Below are 19,855 nucleotides of genomic sequence, written 5' to 3'. Positions count from 1 at the left end.
GCCTATGTTGTTTTATATTTTTCCTGTAGGTCTTTCTTTCAAGAAGTATCTTCTGTTCTTCTAGCCTTTTGCAATTGTTTTGTTTTTTAATTATCATCATCAAAAATTTACTTGCACGTGATATTAATGATATTGTCTGATGATTTCCTCATTCTGTTATTTCACCTCCTGTTGGAATGGGCACAAATACGGATGTCTTCCGATCAGTTAGTCAGGTAGCTGTCTTCCATATGTCTTGGCATAGGTACCTCCAGTTGAAAGGTTTCTATTTGTCTTCCATCCGTTTCTGGAGCTTTATTCTCTGCCAATGTCTTCAGTATCATTGACTCTTGATCATATGCTACGACTCGAAATGGTTTTTGGTACAGTGACTCTGTATTCCTTCCATCTTCTTTTGATGCTTTCTGCATCATTCGATATCTCAAGGGGCCACAGCATCTCGGGGTCTGCATATGTTGTCGCAGACGATCTCTTTTTTTTTTTTTTTTTTTAATTTTCAAACTACTGATCCTTCCTCTTTGTTCCTAACTTTGCATTCCAACTGCCAATAATTATCTTGATTCCATGTGTGATCAGTTTCAGACTGAAGAAGTTGGTAGAATTCTTTCATCCTCACTGGCTTTAGTGGTTGATGTGTAAATTTGAATAATAGTGGTATTAACTGGGCTTCCCTGTAGGCGCATGGATATTATCCTATCACAGACAACGTTGCCCCTCATGACTGATCTAGATATGTTCATTTTGACAATGAATGCAACACAATTCCTCTTCAGTTTGTCATTCCCAGCATAATAAACTATGTGGTTGTCAGATTTCTAACTCTCAGTGGTGGTGGTGGTGGCGTGTCATGGAGTCAGTTCCGAATCATAGTGAACTGCATAGGGTCTCCGAGACTATAAATCTTTACAGGAGCAGAAAGTATCCTTTTCCTCCCACAGAACAGACAGTAGTTTCAAACTGCTGAGCTTAAGGTTCTCAGGCCAACTCATAACCACTATGCTACCAGAGCTCCTTTTCCCCTTAGCTCCCTAAAATTTTTAAGAGAATTTCTTTGGGTAAACCATATTCTACTCTCCTCAAGTAAGATTCCTGTTAGAATAAACTTGATGAGACTGTAATGATTAGAATGTTCTCAAAGAGGGGTTGACTGAAACTTGTTTGTGTATCACACTATTTAAAGGAACTTTGTCAAGGATTTCGAAGTTGTGCGAGTTTGCTGTATGTTTGGGTTCCATGCTTTTTACCATTACTTTCGCCTTACTGCTTGAGTGATAGAAACTGCAGATACAGTCGGTTGGAAAATGTATTGGAGTCCTCTTCTGAGATGGATTGCAAATGAAAGACTACAATTTAAGGAAACCGCACACACGTGGAGAAAGGCTCCTTAGAACTCCAGGAAGATAGCATCTGAAGCGAGTTTCGATGAGCACACAGGAGTCTGTCTGTGGTAAAACCCTAATGGTTGGAAGATCCAGTGTTGTTAGTGCCTTGGAGTTGGTTCAGATTCCGCCCAGTGCTTATCCTGCAGCACCGCGCCAGGACTGCGGAAGAGCAGATGGAACAGTACAGATGTGACTGGGTGCTTCCTCCCCGAGTGGTTGAGAAGTGCCATTGAGTCACAGCGGCCCTGTATTAGATTCTCCAGAAGCTGCTGGTGGGTGAGAACCACTGACCTTTCAGTTAGCAGTCCGGTGCTTATCCTGCTGCACCACACACCTCTTCTCTCTCCCTCACCACCCAAAACAGCCTGGCTCTCAGCTATGTGGCTCTGCTGTCTACCAGAAGAGCAGGGCTGTCTCTACACAGCTGTGCAATTCTTCTAACCAGAGTCATGAAAAGTCCACAAGTTGTGTTCCAAAGTCCATTGGGACTTGGGGTCCTCGCCGACATTTCCCTAGGAGTCTGAGTTACTCGTAGGTGTTGGTGAGCCAGAAAGTGAGACCTGCTGCCTTCAGGTCCCCCAGATTGCTTTTCCTACGAATGCTTCCAAAGACACCTGCGTGGTTGATCTTCTCCAGAGGTGTGGGGGTGAGAACTAACCCTGCTTCCCAGACATTCACGCTTTCCTAAATGGGCGCTCTGAAGAAGACTAGCAATTCCCCACCTCCCCCCTAAATCTTTATTTTTTAGCATGTGTCATTTCAAACTGAACTCTGGGAAAGGAAGAACTTCTCCAAGACTAGTTCACAGTCGACTCTAATTGTGAATTTTTGTTTCCTCTTTTTCAGATCACAGCCACAGTGGACTGGCAGACCATTATGAAAGTCCCCACTGGGGACAGCAGCCCACATACAGAAGCGAAGCCAACTGCAGCTGGGACCGAGTGATCACAGACAGGCCTGACAAGGAGGCGGGGCCGTCCATCCCAGGAGCCGAGACGGACTCTGCCTCAGAATGTACCCCAGAAACTGACTCTGCCGCCACCTGTGGCTCGGAGAATAGCAACATGGCGACAGGGAGTGCCCAGGGCCCCTTCACTGGACACACTAAGAAGACCAATGGCAATAATGGCACCAACGGCGCACTCGTCCAAAGCACTTCTAATCAGAGTCCCCTCAGATCAGGCGGAGCCGGCGGGAATGGGAACTCGGCCCGCGTGTGGGGCGTAGCCACAGGCTCCAGCTCGGGCCTCACTCACTGCTCCCTCAGTGGTGGGGATGGAAAAATGGACAACATGATTGGCGATGGCAGAAGTCCGAACTGCTGGGGTGCTTCCAACTCCAATGCTGGCATGAATCTTAACCTTAATCCCAATGCCAACCCAGCCGCCTGGCCTGTACTCGGACATGAAGGAACTGTGGCAACAGGCAACCCTTCCAGTATTTGCAGCCCAGTCAGTGCCATAGGTCAGAACATGGGCAGCCCCAATGGGAAGCCAACAGGCACTTTAGGTGCTTGGGGCAACTTGCTGCCACAGGAGAGCACAGAGCCACCAACGTCCGCGTCTCAGAATGTGTCTTTCAGCGTACAACCTCAGAACCTTAACTCTGATGGGCCAAATAACACTAACCCCATGAACGCTTCCCCAAGCCCTGTCAATGCAATGCAGACAAACGGACTGCCAAACTGGGGGATGGCTGTTGGTATGGGGGCCATCATGCCGCCCCACCTGCAAGGCCTTCCTGGTGCTAACGGATCCTCAGTTTCCCAAGTCAGTGGGGGCGGTGGTGAAGGAATGAGCAGTTCTGTGTGGGGGCTGTCCCCGGGGAACCCTGCCACAGGAAATAGCAATTCTGGGTTCAACCAGGGGAATGGAGACACTGTGAACTCAGCATTAAGTGCTAAACACAAGGGCTCCAGCTGTGCTGTGCAGAAGGAAGGCAGCGGAGGCAATGCCTGGGATTCCGGACCGCCCGCTGGTCCTGGAATCCTAGCCTGGGGCCGGGGCAGTGGCAACAATGGAGCGTGGGGCCACCCCAGCCGGAGCACCTCCAATGGTGTCAATGGGGAGTGGGGGAAGCCCCCAAACCACCATTCCAGTAATGACATCAATGGGAAAGGATCAACAGGGTGGGACAATCCTAGTGTTAGCAGCCAGAGTCCTGCCATGCAGCCTGGCAGCGACCAGATGAACTCTTGGGCCAAAGCTGCATCTTCTGGAGCGAGCACAGCCGAAGGAAGTCAGGAGGCTTCTGGTCATCACAACGAAGGAAGCACTGGGCGGGAAGGAGCCGGAGAGGGCCGCCGGCGAGACAAGGGGGTTGTAGACCAAGGGCACATCCAATTGCCAAGGAATGATCTTGACCCAAGAGTCCTGTCGAACACTGGCTGGGGACAGACTCCTGTAAAGCAAAACACTGCCTGGGATTTTGAAGAATCCCCTAGGTCTGAGAGAAAGAATGACAATGGGACAGAGGCCTGGGGGTGCGCAGCTGCTCAGCCTTCGAACTCAGGGGGGAAGAGCGATGGGTCCATCATGAACAGTACAAATACCTCTTCAGTATCTGGGTGGGTCAGCTCACCCCCCGCTGCTGCGCCAGCAAACACCGGTTGGGGAGACAGCAACAACAAAGCATCCAATGGCCCAGGGGTCTGGGGGGACTCAATAAGCTCTACTGCTGTTACTGCTGCTGCGGCCGCTGCTACCAAGAGCGGCCATGCCTGGAGTGGGACCGTCAGTCAGGAAGACAAGTCTCCCACCTGGGGGGAGCCTCAGAAACCCAAATCTCAGCACTGGGGGGACGGGCAGAAACCCAGCCCCTCCTGGAGTGCAGGAGGGGGCGACTGGACTGACTCGGCATCCGTCCTGGGGCACCTGGGGGACAGGAAGAAAGATAGCTCTGGCTGGGAGGCAGACAACAACAGGTCAGCTTCCGGTTGGAATGATGCTCCGAGGTCTGGGACCAGTGGATGGGGTAATGGCACCAATGCAAAGGTGAATCCAGGTACCAACTGGGGGGAGTCTTTAAAGCCTGGCCCCCAACAGAACTGGGCTAACAAACCCCAAGACAGCAATGTGAGTAACTGGGGAGGGGCTGCTTCGGTGAAACAGACTGGGACCGGGTGGATTGGGGGGCCAGTACCCATCAAACAGAAGGATAGCAGTGAGGCCACTGGCTGGGAGGAACCTTCTCCACCCTCCATTCGACGCAAAATGGAAATCGATGATGGTACCTCAGCTTGGGGTGACCCAAGCAACTACAACAATAAAACGGTAAACATGTGGGACAGAAACAACCCGGTCATCCAGAGTAGTACAACCACCACCACCACCACCACCACCACCAGTAACAGCGCAAACATGGTGGAGACCCCGCCGACACACCAGGCCAGCACGCAGCTTAACCGATCGCCTCTGCTCGGTCCAGGTACGAAAGGTATTTTATGTTCCTTTACGAGTGAAAAAGTAGTCCGTTCTTGTAACATATTCATAAGGACTCTGATGGGTGTTTATGTGAGAATTAATGTTAAAACGCCCTTTAACCCTGTAGTACTGTATTTAAGTATCATCCAAAGAGAAGAAAGCATTTATTTTCTGTTTGTTCTTGTGTTTTCCTGAATTCTTCACAAGTTTTTTTCTGTGTTCTCTTTGCTTTCCTCTATCTTTCTGTCAGTCCTATGAAAGAAGGTACCTAAATGTCATTTTTTTACATTCTTTTTCAGTTAGTTCCATTACCTTTTCTTCCTCAGAAACATTTTCTGGCTCTGAGTCTTGGTCATTTGTTTGAGCAATTTGCTCTTGTGTCTTCTTGTGGGCTAAAATGGTGTATTGTCTCCAAGGCATTGTGGGGTTGTTGAATTTGTATTTAATGGGTGGTTGTATGTTGATGTGTTCTTAGGCTCTCACCAGCTCTCTCCTTGTGTGTAGTTAGAGAAGGGAAGCAAACAAAACAGAATCAACAAATAAGGAATCAACAATGAAAAGAGAAAAAATAAAAACAGGCAGCAGCCAGAACAAAGAATATAACAATTGTGAAAACAAAGGAGAGGCAGAGAAATGGAAGCTATAGAAGAGAAAAAGAAGAGAGGAAATAAAAGGGAGACATTTAACTTAGAAAAACCAGGGAGAAGAGAGATGAAAAGAGAAAGAGAGCAGAAAGTAGTAAACAAAGATCAAAAGGAAAAAAGAAGAAGAAAAGGGTCATTGAGAAACAAAAGAAAAGAAGGAAAAACAAAAGCAGAGATAAAAAGTGTAAAATTCAAGGGAATGAAAAGCGAAGAAGGAGTAGAAAAAGACAGACAAAAGCAATGGAACAACAAAAGGAAAAAAAAACCTAAAAAAAGGCAGTACAGCTATTGGACCCTTTTATCTTACAGATGGTAGAAACTCTGGGGGGCTCCTGAAAGCCAGGGAGCTCACCAGGTGGACATGGGAGGGATGTACCAGTGGTGGTTCTGGCCCTAGCTAGCTGAAGCTCCTTCTAGGCCTCCATGTTTTCTATGTTTAAGTCACTCCGGAAGTGGTTCATGGAGGCCCTTGATGGAGTTAGTTTCAGTGTCTGATAGGACCACAGGGCAGCTGGAGGCAGGGTGATCAGTTATATGCTGGCCTAGTGGCTCTGTGGGTTCTGTAGGTCCTAATAAGCTGAGCCTGCCTGAATCCAAGCTCTGAAACAGCGCACCAAAGCGGCACAGCCAGCCCTCGCCTCACACTGCCATAGCTCCCAACCTCGAGGCTCCCAGAGAGCAGGGGCTGTGCCAAGGGTGGATGAGGTGGGAGCTGGCCACATCTCTGGTCACCAGGGGAGAGTAGGGAAAAGAAGGAATGGCACCTTTCCAGTGGCCTGTGTGACTCTGCTGTGCCTCCTGTCGCCAGAGCTGCTTACAAAGGCTTAGAATGGTCACACTGCGTCTGGCCAGCCATTCACCACTCGGTCTTGCTGGCTCGCTGTCCCTACTCAGCCTCCTTGCAGCAAGCACTCAATCCACTTCTCTAAACCTTCTGAAGTTCAGGGCACCAGGATTTTCCTCTGTGTCTAGTTTATTTGGTCTCTTGTATCTTTGTTGTAGAGGAGCTGTTGGGTGTGTCTGTTGAGTCCACCATCTTACCAGACGTCAGCATCACCTCTTTTTAAATGACAAATGTTCCACTTCATAGTTTATATATTTATTACATGTTGGATAGCTTATATCATGTATTGAGTTGTATCCTGGTAAATTAAGTATCCCCTTGGTTGGGCAGTTACGTAATGGTGGGTTTGTTCTCCATGATGTGATCAGCCAGTGAGTTGTAAGGGGCCTTGGGGGGGGGGGAGGGCAGCCCCTTACTCAGGTCCTGATCCTGGGGTGTGGCTTGTATCACCTTTGATCTTGCAAGAAATGTGGAATAAGATTGGAGCAGAGCACGTCCCTGGACTGCTCAGAACCCCTAGATCCAGGAGACATAGAATTCAGACTTCCAGTCCCCTCACCTCTGAGAGAATACCTTTCAGGTTGTTAAAACCATCCACTGGGAGTATTTCTGTCATAGTAGTTTAGGAGAATGAAGACTATTTGTATCATTGTACAGAACAAATTTTGTTTTAATTTCTTTTCCTTTTTAACCTCATTCTTCTGAATATTTTTAATGTTCCTTCTTTGGCCCATAAGTTGTATGGTTCCACCTGTGCACAGGTAGGACTCTGTCCTCCCTCATTCCTAAAATCAAGCTCCTAGTAATCACAGGCAAGTACAATTGTGCTAAAGAAAAATCAAAAACTGCTGCAACAGTACATTGACAGGGAACTGCTAGAGGTTCAAGCCAGATTCAGACGAGGACATGGAACGACATCACTGCTGACGTGCTGATGTCAAATGGATCTTGGCTGAAAGTGGAGAATACTAGAAAGATGTTTACCTGCGCTTTATTGACTCTGCAAAGGCTTTCAACTTTGGATCATGACAAGCTATAGACAACATTACAGAGAATGAATGTTCTCTAATGCTTCATTGTGCTCATGAGGAACCTGTACACATAGACTAAGAGGTAATCGTTCAAACACCCTTTGTGTACCTGAGCAGTCAGGGTCGGCCGGTGTCTGCTCTGTCATTTTGACACCAGTGATATAGCCAAAGCAAGAAACTACAAACACAACAAAGGGATCGGTCACTTCTTGGCCCTCTTTGGAGACATGGTTCTCAAAGAAAAATGGCGAGGGGCTCGAGGCAAGGAAGAGAGCCCTGTCCATGGAGAGGGCAGCGTGAGAGGGAAAGACACAGGCCCCCACAAAACCTCCACTTAGTCCAGTTTTACCCCATCCGTCTGTGGGATTTTTATCTTGCAAAACACCTGGATTTAGGGAAGTTGATGTTGGAAATTCCATCAATGGCCCTAGGATGTGGGAGTCCAGTAAACACCCCTGTGATGTTGAGACCACACTTGGAGAAGTGCCGAATAGGACAACAACTGTGACCAGGGCATGGAGGTGGAGATCAGACACGCCTCCACCCTCCAGCCCTCTTCACCCATTCCAACAGCAACCCTTTCTATGTCTGCTGGCTCCAAAATCCACTGCAACGGCCACACACAGTGCAGAAACAACACTCAGGGTTGTGGGGCTCATTCAGGAGCAGAAATGCTCATCATAGAGTTCTGCCGTCAAGAGCACTTCTTCCCAACAACCTAGGTAGAATTTGTCATGTATTTAAAATGACCTTGGACAAAAATAGCAATTATGGGGTTCAGAGGTCAGCAGTCATCCTGTAAAAGGCCAGAAAGTAGGTATGTTCAGCTTCACAAGCCAGGCCATCTCCACTTCCAGTGTTGTAGCAGGAAAGCAGCTGTAGACAAGTTCCAATAAAACTTTATTTAGAAAAGCAGGCCCTAGCCCACATTTGGTTCCTAAGCCATAGGTTTGTAAATGTCTAATGTTGAATGTTTAGGTTTCTCCTTAAGTCTACTATACCCTTCAAATATTTGCATGTGTTTTAAGATTGTGTTATCTGTGAATTTGTGTCTGGTTTCTGGACAGCTCAAGGGGGCAGGTGTTGAGGGTACAGAGGCTTTGATGAGGAACATATATATACTCAGCAATGTGTCATTTTGCTGGCTGGAACCACATTGCATCGGTTCATCTTTTCCCCTTGGATAGGCTGCCCTTACAGTCTACTCTTAACTAGTGTTTAATAGACAAACAATGTGAGCTTTACTCTGGGTGAAGCATTCTTGCTTTGAAGAGCCAAAATCATTTCTTTTTTATGGGAAATGCGTGGTTCTTGACAAACTACTTCTCTTTGTGTGTTGTAAGCCCGTATGCAGAAACAGGGTCTCTTATATACATAGGACCCATTGGTCACTCCTTGTTTTCATTTCTGCTAGTGATGTCCTTGGACCATAGGGCTGACTCCTGGACCCAGTGCCTGTCCAGTGTTAACAGCATACTCGGTTTCCTCACCCTCTCGCTGCTTTTTTGAGTGAGGCTCGTCCACCCATTGCCCTCCATGACCTAAGCAGTCAGGGTTGGCGGTGGGGGCAGCCCTGGCTCGTGTCCATAGTTGAAAAAGCCTTGCACGTGATAATGCTGACGGCTGGTGTTTTACAGACATTTTATAGTGTTGCTGTTATCTTGTGTAAATTGTACACGGTTTTCACCCCCTTAGAGTCTCAGTTATGTTTTTCAGCTGATGCACATTGCCACTTAAAGGGGACTGATTGCTTCTGTTGAGCCAAAGAGTTTCTGAAATTCGTATTTTGAATGTCCAGTTTTATAGACGTGAATGGCCCAGGGCCAGTTCCTTCTGGTATCAATATTCGCTCGTTTTTGTCATCTCAGAATGCAATGTCACTTCATGAACTAGGTACCAGAGCGGCAGTGACAAGTCTGCGGGAACACTCCAGAGCCTGCCTCTCCATGGAACTGTGAGGGGTCGCCTCGCCTAGAAGCTGCCATCGCAGCCCTCTTCCACGGCTCTGTCAGCCAGGCGGGGCTAACCTACGAAGCTATGAAATCATGGCTGAGCTGGTATGTCATTTTGGCACCAGTGGTATGGCCAAAGCGAGAAAGTGCAGACAGAGCGAGTACTTGCTTCTAAGGGAATGAGAAGAGATGCTAAAAATACTTTACTGGCCAATGATGTTGTACACCTAGAGATAAATAAGCCGAAACCCTTACAATCCGTCTGCCGGCCCACATGAGATCACTGGCTATTAACTCCTACAACTGGCAGTGAGGCTGAGGCAGGAGAACATGTCTCCATCCCTGAACACAGTTAGGCTTCATGAAAGCAGTCGGTCAGTGGAAAAAGGGCCGGGTGTGTAGAATGACCACACAGAGTAGGGTCATGAAAGCATGCACAGCTTTTTGTCTCTCCACGTTGGTGGAAGTGAAATGGGTGTCATGTGTCTGAAGTACATGCCATCCAGTTGGTTTAACTCACAGGGACCCTGTGTAGAGTTTCCGTGCCTGTCATCTGGATGGGAGCAGACAGCCTAGCCTCATCTTTCTCCCAACTGGAAGATACCCGCTGATGGTTAGCAGTCCAACTTGTAACCCACTCCGTTTTTCTTTGTTCCATTCTACTCCCTGTGCTCCATGGAGTCCTGAGGTGCGCTGCGGGCTAATGCGCTGGACTATAAAGTTGTTTTGAACCTCAAGGTTGGTGGCTCAAGCTCACCAGCCATTCCTTGGAAAGCCTATAAAGGGTCACTATGGGTCATAATCGACTCAACGGCACTTAACAACAAACTTGTGCCCCGCTTCTCCTCAGGACTGCCTTCCTCAGCCACGGCCAGACTTGTCAGCTCTTCTGATAGTGGGTCGTCATCTCACGCAAGTTGGAAAAGTTTACTCCGAGGAAACGTGACTTGATCTAGTGATGATGCTGTGTTTGTGGTACAGTTTAAGTTCCCCAGCACAACCGCCATCAGCACAGGCAGGAAACACATGTGATCCTCTCGGCCGGGCCATACCTACGTCCACTCAACTCAGACTTGGAAAGACGCCTCTGCCTGCCTGTGGGCTCTCTCTGTCGTAACAGAGCCAGAAGCTCAGAGCACTGTCCTTCCTCCAAGACTCCCTGTCCTGGAACCCAGAACCCCACCTGTTCCACAAAAAGGACAGCCCAAGAGCTAGCTGCTGCTGCAATGACTCAGCAAGATGCTCTACCTCACAGCTCAACGGTCTTCAGAAACTGAGCCCTGGCTCCATGCAGGCGGAAGGCGGGAATCCTACCTGAAGCATCACCCAGTCGTTCTGAAGTGAGGGCTGAGCTCTGTGGGCGTGGGTGCTGCTTTTGGATTGGATGGGGTTTGGTTTGGATTTTTCTTTCCTGTGTTTGGGGGGCTTCATAAATCGGGCTGGAATTGACTAGAAAGTTCCACTGCAGAGGAGGGGGGAATGTTTATTGATGTGAGGCCTGTGTGTCGAACAAGGGGCCGGCGCTCTGGTCCCCAGTGCATTGGACTCAGTGAGAGCAGTTTCTTGGCCGTGATCTTTATGGAAGCAGATGAGGCTAGGCTGTCTGCTCCCATCCAATCCACTGGGTGGATTCAAACTGCCCGCCTCTCAGTTAGTAGCCAAGCATGTCACCATTGTGCCACCAGGTCTCCTCTTGTGTTGCTTTAGTAGAAATCAAAAGCTCTTGAAACACATCAATGAACTCTAATTGGCCTAGTCTTGGAATTTATCGTGTCTTGGTTAAATCGCTTGCAGTCTGCCTTTCAGAGATGGACGTCGAATGATGACAGCCCCATTTCCGGTGACTCCATCATTGGATGTGTCCAGTTTGTCAGCATTTTAACAGCTTATCAATCTCTAGCAGCGCCAGAATTATTCTTGCTTCCCTGAACATTGATTTGATCAGTTGTGTTACTTTTTCTGATTTAATTTTGTCCTTTAATTTGTACAGTCACTTCTCTCGATGTGCATGACGTTTTCCAGTGTAATTACAGGTAATGGTATACTTAGCAATTGCCAGCAACGACTGATTAGACCAACTCCCTTGTCATTGGCAGCAATTTGCATATTGTACTGTTCGCCTGGCAGACAGCTTGTAATTTAAAGTGATTCGTAGCTTGTATGTCCTCTTGTCATTAACCAGTATTATTGCATTTTATTAGATAAGGAGCATCAAGGGAAAATTAATGAATTTCATAATTGAGATCAAACTATCCATGTGAAGACCAAATACGTTCAAGATTTTGGGCTAGCTATTTACATTCTGGACTCCTGGTGTAGTGGTGTAGTGTAAGCATTGGACCTTGTGGTCAGCAGTTCAAACCCATCAGCTGCTCCTTGGAAACCCTGTTCAAGGTCACTGTGAGTTGAAACCAACTCCATGGCCTTTAACAATAACAACAGTTTACATTCTGAAAGTCAAGGTGTGGTGCTGTAAGGCAAAACACTGGACCACAAGGTCAGCTTGAACTGCAAGGTTGACAGTTAAAACCCACCAGCCACTCTTGAAAACCCTATATAGGGCCGTTATGAATTGGAACCAACTCAGCACTTAACAACAACAACAAATTTACATTCTATACCATAAACGAAGGAGCTCTGGTAGCATAGTGGGTACGAGTTAGGCTGCTAACTTCAAGGTCAGCAGTTCGAAACGGCCAGCGATTCTGCGGAAGAAAGATCTTGCACAGAGCAGAATGATGGGGTCAGGTCTTAATGTCCATGCAGAGCCAGTCCCTGATGAGAGAAGACACCCACGCAGCCAGTGAGCCTAGGGGAGCCCTGCCCCACAGCACCTCGCCTGTGTCCTCAACTCTTTCCAGCTCCCCGGAAGGCCTTACAACTTGCCTCATCACTTTACCTTGACATGTCCCATCTTCTCATTTCTCTGCCAAAAGTCATCTATGCTTCTTGTTGTTAGGGGCCATTGAGTTGGTACCAATTCATAGTGACCTTATGCACCACAGAATGAAACACTGCCCAGTCCTTTGCCAACCTCTCAATCACTGCTCCTCCTGAGCCCATTGCTGCTGCCACTGTGCCACCCATTTCATTGGGGGTCTTTCTCTTTTTAGCTGACCCTCCACTCTGCCAATCAATCATGATGTCTTTCTCTAGAGTCTGGTCCCTCTCTTTTTTTTTTTTTAAGTTTTTATTGTGAATTATGTGAGTCCCTCTTGATAATAGGTCCAAAGTCTGGCCATTCTGGTTTTTAAGGAGCACTCTGGCTGTTTGTTCTTTTGGCAGTTCATGGTACTTTGAATATTCTCCTCCAGCACCATAACTGAAATGCATCCGTGCTTCTATGGTCTTGTTTATCCATTATCCAATTTCCACATGTATATGAAGCTACTGCAAATACCAGGGCTTGGGTCAGGTGGACCTTAGTCCTCAAACGGAGGTTGAGGTGGTTGGTAGAAAGATAAACAAGATCATTTTACAATACACACTTAAAACATGCAATTTTTTCTTAGAAAAGAGTGTTGTTGTCAGCTGCCTACAAGTTGGTTCCTGCCCAGTGCTGCGTCATCCTCACAATCATTGCTGTGTTTGAGCCCACATAGAAGAATAGTGTGACAAACATTTCTTTTAGATCATTTATATATAATACCAGAAGGAAAACAAACTGCTTCGTAAATACTCATTTTAATTGACTCATTTAAACCCTGTTAGGTCCTGAGGTGACACTGTATGATAAGCACTGGGCTGTTCAAACCCACCAGCCACTCCTTGGAAACCCTGAGTCGGAACCAACTCGCGGTCACTTAGCAACACCATGTTGTAAATACGTGGGGGCTTTAACTACTCGGGGCTGTAACAGACTCGGGCGGTCTTTTCATTTTCAGACAGGGCGGGGTCAGGAGTGAAAATCCTAGTCTTCAGAAGCTAGGCAAAGCCATCCCAATTCCCAGTGCTCATCTCCCTTCAGCTCCACTCACAGCCGTCATAGAGGTAGATTGGAGTCCTGGGTGGCGCTGTAGGAAAAGCTCACTACAAGGCCAGCAGTTCAAACCCACCGGCCACTCCTTAGAGACCCTATACAGGGTTGTTATGAGTCAGAACCGACTCAACGGCACTTAACGAAAACAAGGATAGACTAAGCATGAGCTGCTAACCAAAGTGAAAGCTACCCGATAGCTGCTGGGAAAAGACCTAGGAATCTCCTCCTGCCAAGATGACAGCCTGGGAGCCCCTGTGGGGGGACAGCTCTGTTCTGTCACATGGGGTCACTGTGAGTCAGGATTAACTCAACAAAAACATGTGCATTTGCCAAAGATGACTGAAATTGCAGGGCGCCTCTTCTTTCTCTCAACATCTCACTTGGGTTCTTGTCTCTCCTTGGTCCCCTCTTTGGTGTCCTCAGGCTGGGGAGAAATGCCAAATGTTCATTCAAAGGCAGAAAACGCCTGGGGAGAGCCAGCCTCCCCATCGACCCTGGTGGACAACGGCACCGCAGCGTGGGGGAAGCCCCCCAGCAGTGGCAGTGGATGGGGCGACCACCCTGCTGAGCCATCAGTGACCTTTGGACGAGCCGGCGGCCCTGCTGCTGCCCCAGCCCTGTGCAAACCAGGTGAGCCCAGCGGCCTGCAGGCAGAGAAGGGGGACGGGGCTCAGAGTATGTTCATGTGAGAGACGAACTCTAAACAAGACGGTTCCAACAGATGTACAAACACAAAGGAGCTGCTCTAAATAGGAGTGCATACCCTCACATTTAAAATGAATGAATAAATAAATATACAAGAGCAAACCCTGGATGCCAGAGACTGCTAGCACCAGGCATGCGCCTTCATTGGAGCTCTGTGCCTTCACTAACCCTCTTCTCCTACCTCCCCTCAGTTAGAGTGAAGGGTCATCTGCCCCAAAGATGGGGGGTTTCATGAGTGCCTGTCTGCTCCTTTCCAGCTTCAAAATCTATGCAAGAAGGTTGGGGCAGCAGCGGGGACGAAGTGAACCTCAGCACCAGTCAGTGGGAAGATGAAGACGGAGACATGTGGAGCAATGCTGCCTCCCAGGACAACGCCTCCTCCTGCAGCTCCTGGGGCAATGCCCCCAAAAAAGGGCTTCAAAAGGTACGTGCAGAGCCAGAGCGCACACGCTGAGCACCCCGTACTCGGTACTGTCGTAGTCTGGGTTCTTAAGAAGCAAAATGAGTGGCAAGTATGTGTATGTGAGGGAGGGGGCTTTTGTCAAGGAAATGGCTCACACACTTATGTGGGCAGAAGTGGCAGGTCCCATAGCCATCGGTCCAGTGGCAGACTGCAGACCTCTGCTAGCAGGTACAAAATCTGCAGGTCAGGCAGCTGGCCAGAGGATTTTCAGGCTTGGGACCCAAGACCTGGAAGTCCAACAATGAGGAGGGGGCAGGAGTGAGCATTGCTCAAACCTCCTCCAGCCCACCCCCACCAAGGAAGCACCCTTTCAACTGATTCCCACCCTGGACTGGGATCACATTCGGTTCTATTCTGGAAGGAGTCCTGGGCAGGGAGCCGGACACTTCTTCCTGCCCTTCTCCTCACCAAGTGTTCCTTCTTCAAATGTCATTTTTCTTTGTCATTCCAAGAGTTCATTATCTTAGCGTATATTAGATTTCTTTTTAAACGAACTCATGTTTTTCAGATTTGTCCATGTTCCTTCCTAAGACAGTAAATATAACAAGTGTAGAGACCACGGAGCCAAAAGCTCTTGGGGGTCAATCCTCAGCTCTTAAGAGAGTACAGTGTATGAGGCAGGCAGTTACATGGTCATGAAACAGAGGGAAAATTAAGTTACAGCCACAGTTCACACCTACAGATGTTATGGTGATCACAAGAAAGCGCGCCCCACGAGTGTTTGGGTTTCCCAGCGTAGAAAGAAATTCTTTTGATACTGCATGGTAGTCAGTGAAGTAGCCAGTTTGGAGCCGTCCGAGACACTGTGAGAATTACCACTGACACAATGACACAGAAGCAGGAACTGGTGCCGGCAGACTTGGAGCGCAGGTAGCCACAGACCCTGAGTTTGTGAAGAGACTCAGGATCTGAAGCACTTAACAGCAACAGCGAGATGCAGTAAAGCAGCGTAGGCCTGCACAGCGAGATGCAGTCCAGTTTGAAAGAACACAGATCTGAAAGTAGCCCTGGCGTGGCTGAAACCTTCCTAACTCTACCCCAGGTCTCCTTGCTGTTGTTAAGCTGCTGAGTTGGTTCCGACTCATAGCGACCCAGTGTAAGATTTCTGGAAGCAACTGGTGAGTTTGAACTACCGACCTTGCGCCACACCAGGACTCCCTAAATTAAAGGTTTATAACTCTCAATAGACAAACATGAAAGCTGTGAATAATAGCAATGCCGTAATCACTGTCAAAAGACAAATGACAAACTGGGAAGAACTACTTGTAACTCACATCCTACAGAAAGGCTTTTTCCTCCCTGATAGATCACGAAAGGTCCTAAAGACTACTATAAAAGAAAAAGAAAAAAAAAAAAAAAACAGTAGAAAAATGAGCAAAGAATGTGGTTAGATGACCCCAACAACAGGAAGTGCCAACAGCTCCTGAATGTATAAATGAGTATTCTGCCTGGCTGGGTTGAAATCAGAATTCAACCCAAGACAATGCAGAGAGAGGCCCACACTGTTTAGTGACCACACTGTGTTGATAAGGCTGTAGGCAAACCTGGGCTGTTGTCCCACCACTCAGGGGATGGAAACACCTGCCCCTTGTCATCCCCTCAGGATGAAGCTCGTAGAAGGGCACCTGGGGCCAACGGAACAGTATCTGACAAATGTACAACTTGTTGAGCCGCCGAGCCAGCATTCTCACTCGCCATGGCTGTAGCCTTGTCTGCCAGTTCGTTGTCCTGTGGTGTCTTGCATGTTACTCTGACGCTGGAAGCTATGCCACTGACATTAACCCCTGCAGGGCACTCCCATAGTGGACAGGTTTCAGCTGGACTTCCAGATTAACACAGACTAGGAAGAAGAGGCAGACTATTTCCTAATGGTTAGCCCCTGAAAATCTTATGACACATGACACCATGTCACATGACACCAGAATAGTGAATACTGAAACCTGATGAAGAGCACCAGAATCATGTCAGATACAGCACCAGAAGATGAGCCTCTCAGGTTGGAAGGCATACATATATAACTGGGGAAGAGCTGCCTCCTCCAAGTAGAGTTGACCGCGGTGGCGTGAATGGAGTGAAGCCTTTGGGACCTTGTTTGCTGACGGGGCGCACACAAATCAAAATAAGGATAAACAGCTATAAACATCCATCAGTAATCAGAACATGGAATGTAGAAAGTATGAATCTAGGAAAATTGGAAGTTGTCAAAAATGAACTGAAATGCATAAACTTTGATACTAGGCATTAGTGAGCTGAAATGGACTGGTATTGGCCATTTTAAATCTGACAGTCACATGGTTTACAAGTTGAATGACAAATTGACATTGTGAAATTGTCAACCATGTAAAAATAGTAAAAAGTTGTAAACCATGGCTTACAAGTTGAATGACAAAATGAGAAATTGAAGAGGAATGGCGTCGCATTTATCTTCAAAAAGAACATACGAAGATCAGTCATGAAGTATAATACTGTCTGTGATAGGATAATAGCCACATGCCTACAAGGATGCATTAATAGCTGGAAAATATGGCCTTGGTAATAGAAATGATGCTGGAGATCACATGATAGAATTCTGCAAGACCAATGACTTCTTTGTAAATACCTTTTAAAGCAACATAAGAGGACTGTACACATGGACCTCGCCAGATGGAATACACAGAAATTAAATTGACTGCATCTGTGAAAAGAGACGATGGACACCTAGCAGACATAGCAAGATGTCCCTTATCTGATTATTCAGTTATGCTGGTTAGTAATTCCATACATGAGCCCTGGATACCCACAGATAAATGTAAAAACCTTCCCTAAAAGCCGAGACTGTAAATTCCAAAAAGGCAAAGTTTTTCCCAAAAAAGAGAAATCTAAAGAGGATAGAGAGAAACTCTGTTAACTGATGGTATGTGGAGGGGATTATAATCAATGTAATGAAACAAGGTATATGAATGTATGAATGTGAAACCGATGATGTGCCCTGAAAACTTTCACTCAATCCACAATAAAAACCTTAAAAAAAAAAGTGAAAGAGAAGGGTAGCTCAAATTTTAAATGAGAAAACTTCCCATCGAAGGAAAAACCAAATAGAGACTATCCAAATACACCAGAGATGGGCAAACACTTATTATTTATACCAAAGCAATTTAGACAAATTTTTAAATGCTAAAGTTCCATTCCTTAATGCCCTGCTCTATCTGCATCTCAGTGTCATTAAACATATAATGTTAATGTTTAAAAAAAAGAGAGAGAGACGGTGGAAAAGCTCCATATCATCAGCCAAAACAAGGCCAGGGACAGACCATCAATTACTCATATCAAGTTCAGACTAAAGCTGAAGAAAATTAAAACAAGTCCACAGGAGCCAAAATTTGACCTTGAACATAACCCACCTAAATTTAGAAATCATCTCAAAAACAGATTTGATGCATTAAACATTAAGGACCAAAAGCCAGATGAGTTGTGGGTGGCATCAAAAACATCAAACAGGAAAAAAGCAAAAAGTCATTACAAAGGCAAGGAAGAAAGACAAGATCAAAGTAGATGTCAGAAGATACTCTGAAACTTGCTCTCCAGCATAGAGATGCTAAAACAAATGGAAGAAATGAGATGACGAGGTAAAAGGACTGAACAGAAAATTTCAAAGGGCAGCTCGAGAAGACAAAGACAAATATAATGAAATGTTCAAAAATCTGGAATTCAAAAACCAAAAGGGGAGAAAACACTATTTCTCAAGCTAAAAAAAAATAAAATGAAATAAGGAAAAAATTCAAGCCTTGACTTGGAACACTGAAAGATTCTTTGAGCAAAATATTAAATGGTGATGACAGCATCAAAAGATGATGGAAGGAATGCAGAGGGTCAACTGACCAAAAAGAAAATGATCAATGTTCAACCATTTCAAGAAGTTGTCTTGAAATTGCCAAGTTGTCAATGGTACTCTTGGTGAATTCACCAAGAGTCAAATGTACTCAAGGAGGAAGTCCAAGGCTAAAGGCATTGGCAAAGAATTTAGGCTTCAGGAATTGCTGGAATATAAATGGAAATCTTTCAACAAACTGATGCAGCACTGGAGACACTCACTCATGTATACCAAGAACTTTTGAAGATAGCTACCTGGCCAACTGATTGGAAGAGATCCATGTTTGTGCCCATTCCAAAGACAAGTGACCCAACTGAATGCGGAAATCATCAGACAATATCATTAATATCGCATGCAAGTAAAGTTTTGCTAAAGATAATTCAAAAATGGCGGCCACAGTCCATTGAAGTGCCAGAGGTTCAAGCCCGATTCAGATGAGGACATGGAACATGGCTGATGTCAAATGGATGTTGGCTGAAAGCAGAGAATACCAGAAGGATGTTTGTCATGGCATTGAGTCCATTCCAACTCAGAGCAATTCTGTAAGACAAAATAGAACTGCCGGTTCGGGTTTCTGAGGGTTTACTCTTTCTCCCAAGGAATCGCTGGTAGGTTTGAATTGCTGATCTAACAATTAGCAGCCCAATGAGAAGTTTGTAACATTAACAGGCTTTTTTATTCCTTTCTTCTAGTTGGAATGAGAACCCTACATTCTGTTGTCTTTTAAGCAAAGCTCAGAGAAGGACAGAAAAGCCTTGTCATGAATTTCATGTAGTATTAGCCAAAGGTTGTGTCTCCTAGAGTACTTATGGTTATCTGGTAATGGACTTATTAAAAGACAGTGGAATTTTCCCCCAGACTCTTTGAAGCTCACTCATGTCTGTGGTGAATGAAACCCTTCTCTGGAGAAGAGAAATGATGACCCTGTGTTTCTAAAGTCCCTCTGTTACCTACCAGTGTGGCCCAGGGACTTTCTGCAGCAAAGAACTAGTCACTGTTTAGCCAGAAGATTCTGAGTGGTGGCGACTCACCGTGACTACTGGCCTCTCTGTTCCAGGGCATGAAGACGTCCACCAAGCAGGACGACACCTGGATCCTGACGCGGCTCATCAAACAGCTCACGGACATGGGCTTCCCGGTAACTAATGCTCTGCTCCTGCTCCCATCTGTGCCTCTCCCCCTGCCCATGTGTGGGGGACAGATCCGGAGGAAGGGGGAGGAAATGAGTGATGGATGAGGTGGTTGACAAAACCTCGCTTGCAAATTCCCAGGTGGCAGTTTGACATTGGTCACTTTGATGAGGGACTTAGAGAGGAAGTCCACGTAGTTTTCTATCCTGAAAGGTGCTGGGGTCTTTTCCTAGAAGAAACCATTACTGGGCGTTTGTTTGTTCTGTTGTTTCTTTGGTTCGTTTATACGGCTAGTCTTTTCTTCTAGTCTGTCGTTACGAGTTCCTTTGTGTTAGTTTATGTGCTTGGTGGACACGGATCATAGAGCTGGGTGGGGAGTACTGAGATGACCTGTCCAGAAAAGACACCCTGCCCAGACGCATGTGGCTCCCACGAAAAGACACCCTGCCCAGA

General features: G+C 46.7%; 1 protein-coding gene across 2 annotated transcripts in view; it reads left to right on the top strand.

Annotated features, from left to right (window-relative positions):
• Positions 1 to 2,302: 2,302 nt before the first annotated feature.
• The window catches only part of TNRC6C (trinucleotide repeat containing 6C), a 40,993-nt gene continuing 23,440 nt past the window's right edge, over positions 2,303 to 19,855 (top strand). Inside the window, exons 1-4 of one of the 2 annotated variants that reach the window (XM_006869539.1) lie at positions 2,303 to 4,815; positions 13,667 to 13,884; positions 14,217 to 14,383; positions 19,330 to 19,410. In XM_006869539.1, coding sequence (XP_006869601.1) covers positions 2,447 to 4,815; positions 13,667 to 13,884; positions 14,217 to 14,383; positions 19,330 to 19,410 — 2,835 coding nt within the window. In that variant the 5' untranslated portion in view covers positions 2,303 to 2,446. Of the gene's footprint in view, positions 4,818 to 13,666; positions 13,885 to 14,216; positions 14,384 to 19,329; positions 19,411 to 19,855 lie in introns of both variants that reach the window. The other variant, XM_006869538.1, reaches the window with a different exon arrangement.

Source organism: Chrysochloris asiatica, unplaced genomic scaffold (assembly GCF_000296735.1).
Source record: "Chrysochloris asiatica unplaced genomic scaffold, ChrAsi1.0 scaffold00132, whole genome shotgun sequence".
Lineage (NCBI taxonomy): Eukaryota > Metazoa > Chordata > Mammalia > Afrosoricida > Chrysochloridae > Chrysochloris > Chrysochloris asiatica.
The sequence above is the reverse complement of the archived record's forward strand: the minus strand, read 5'-3'. Positions and strand labels throughout refer to the sequence as shown.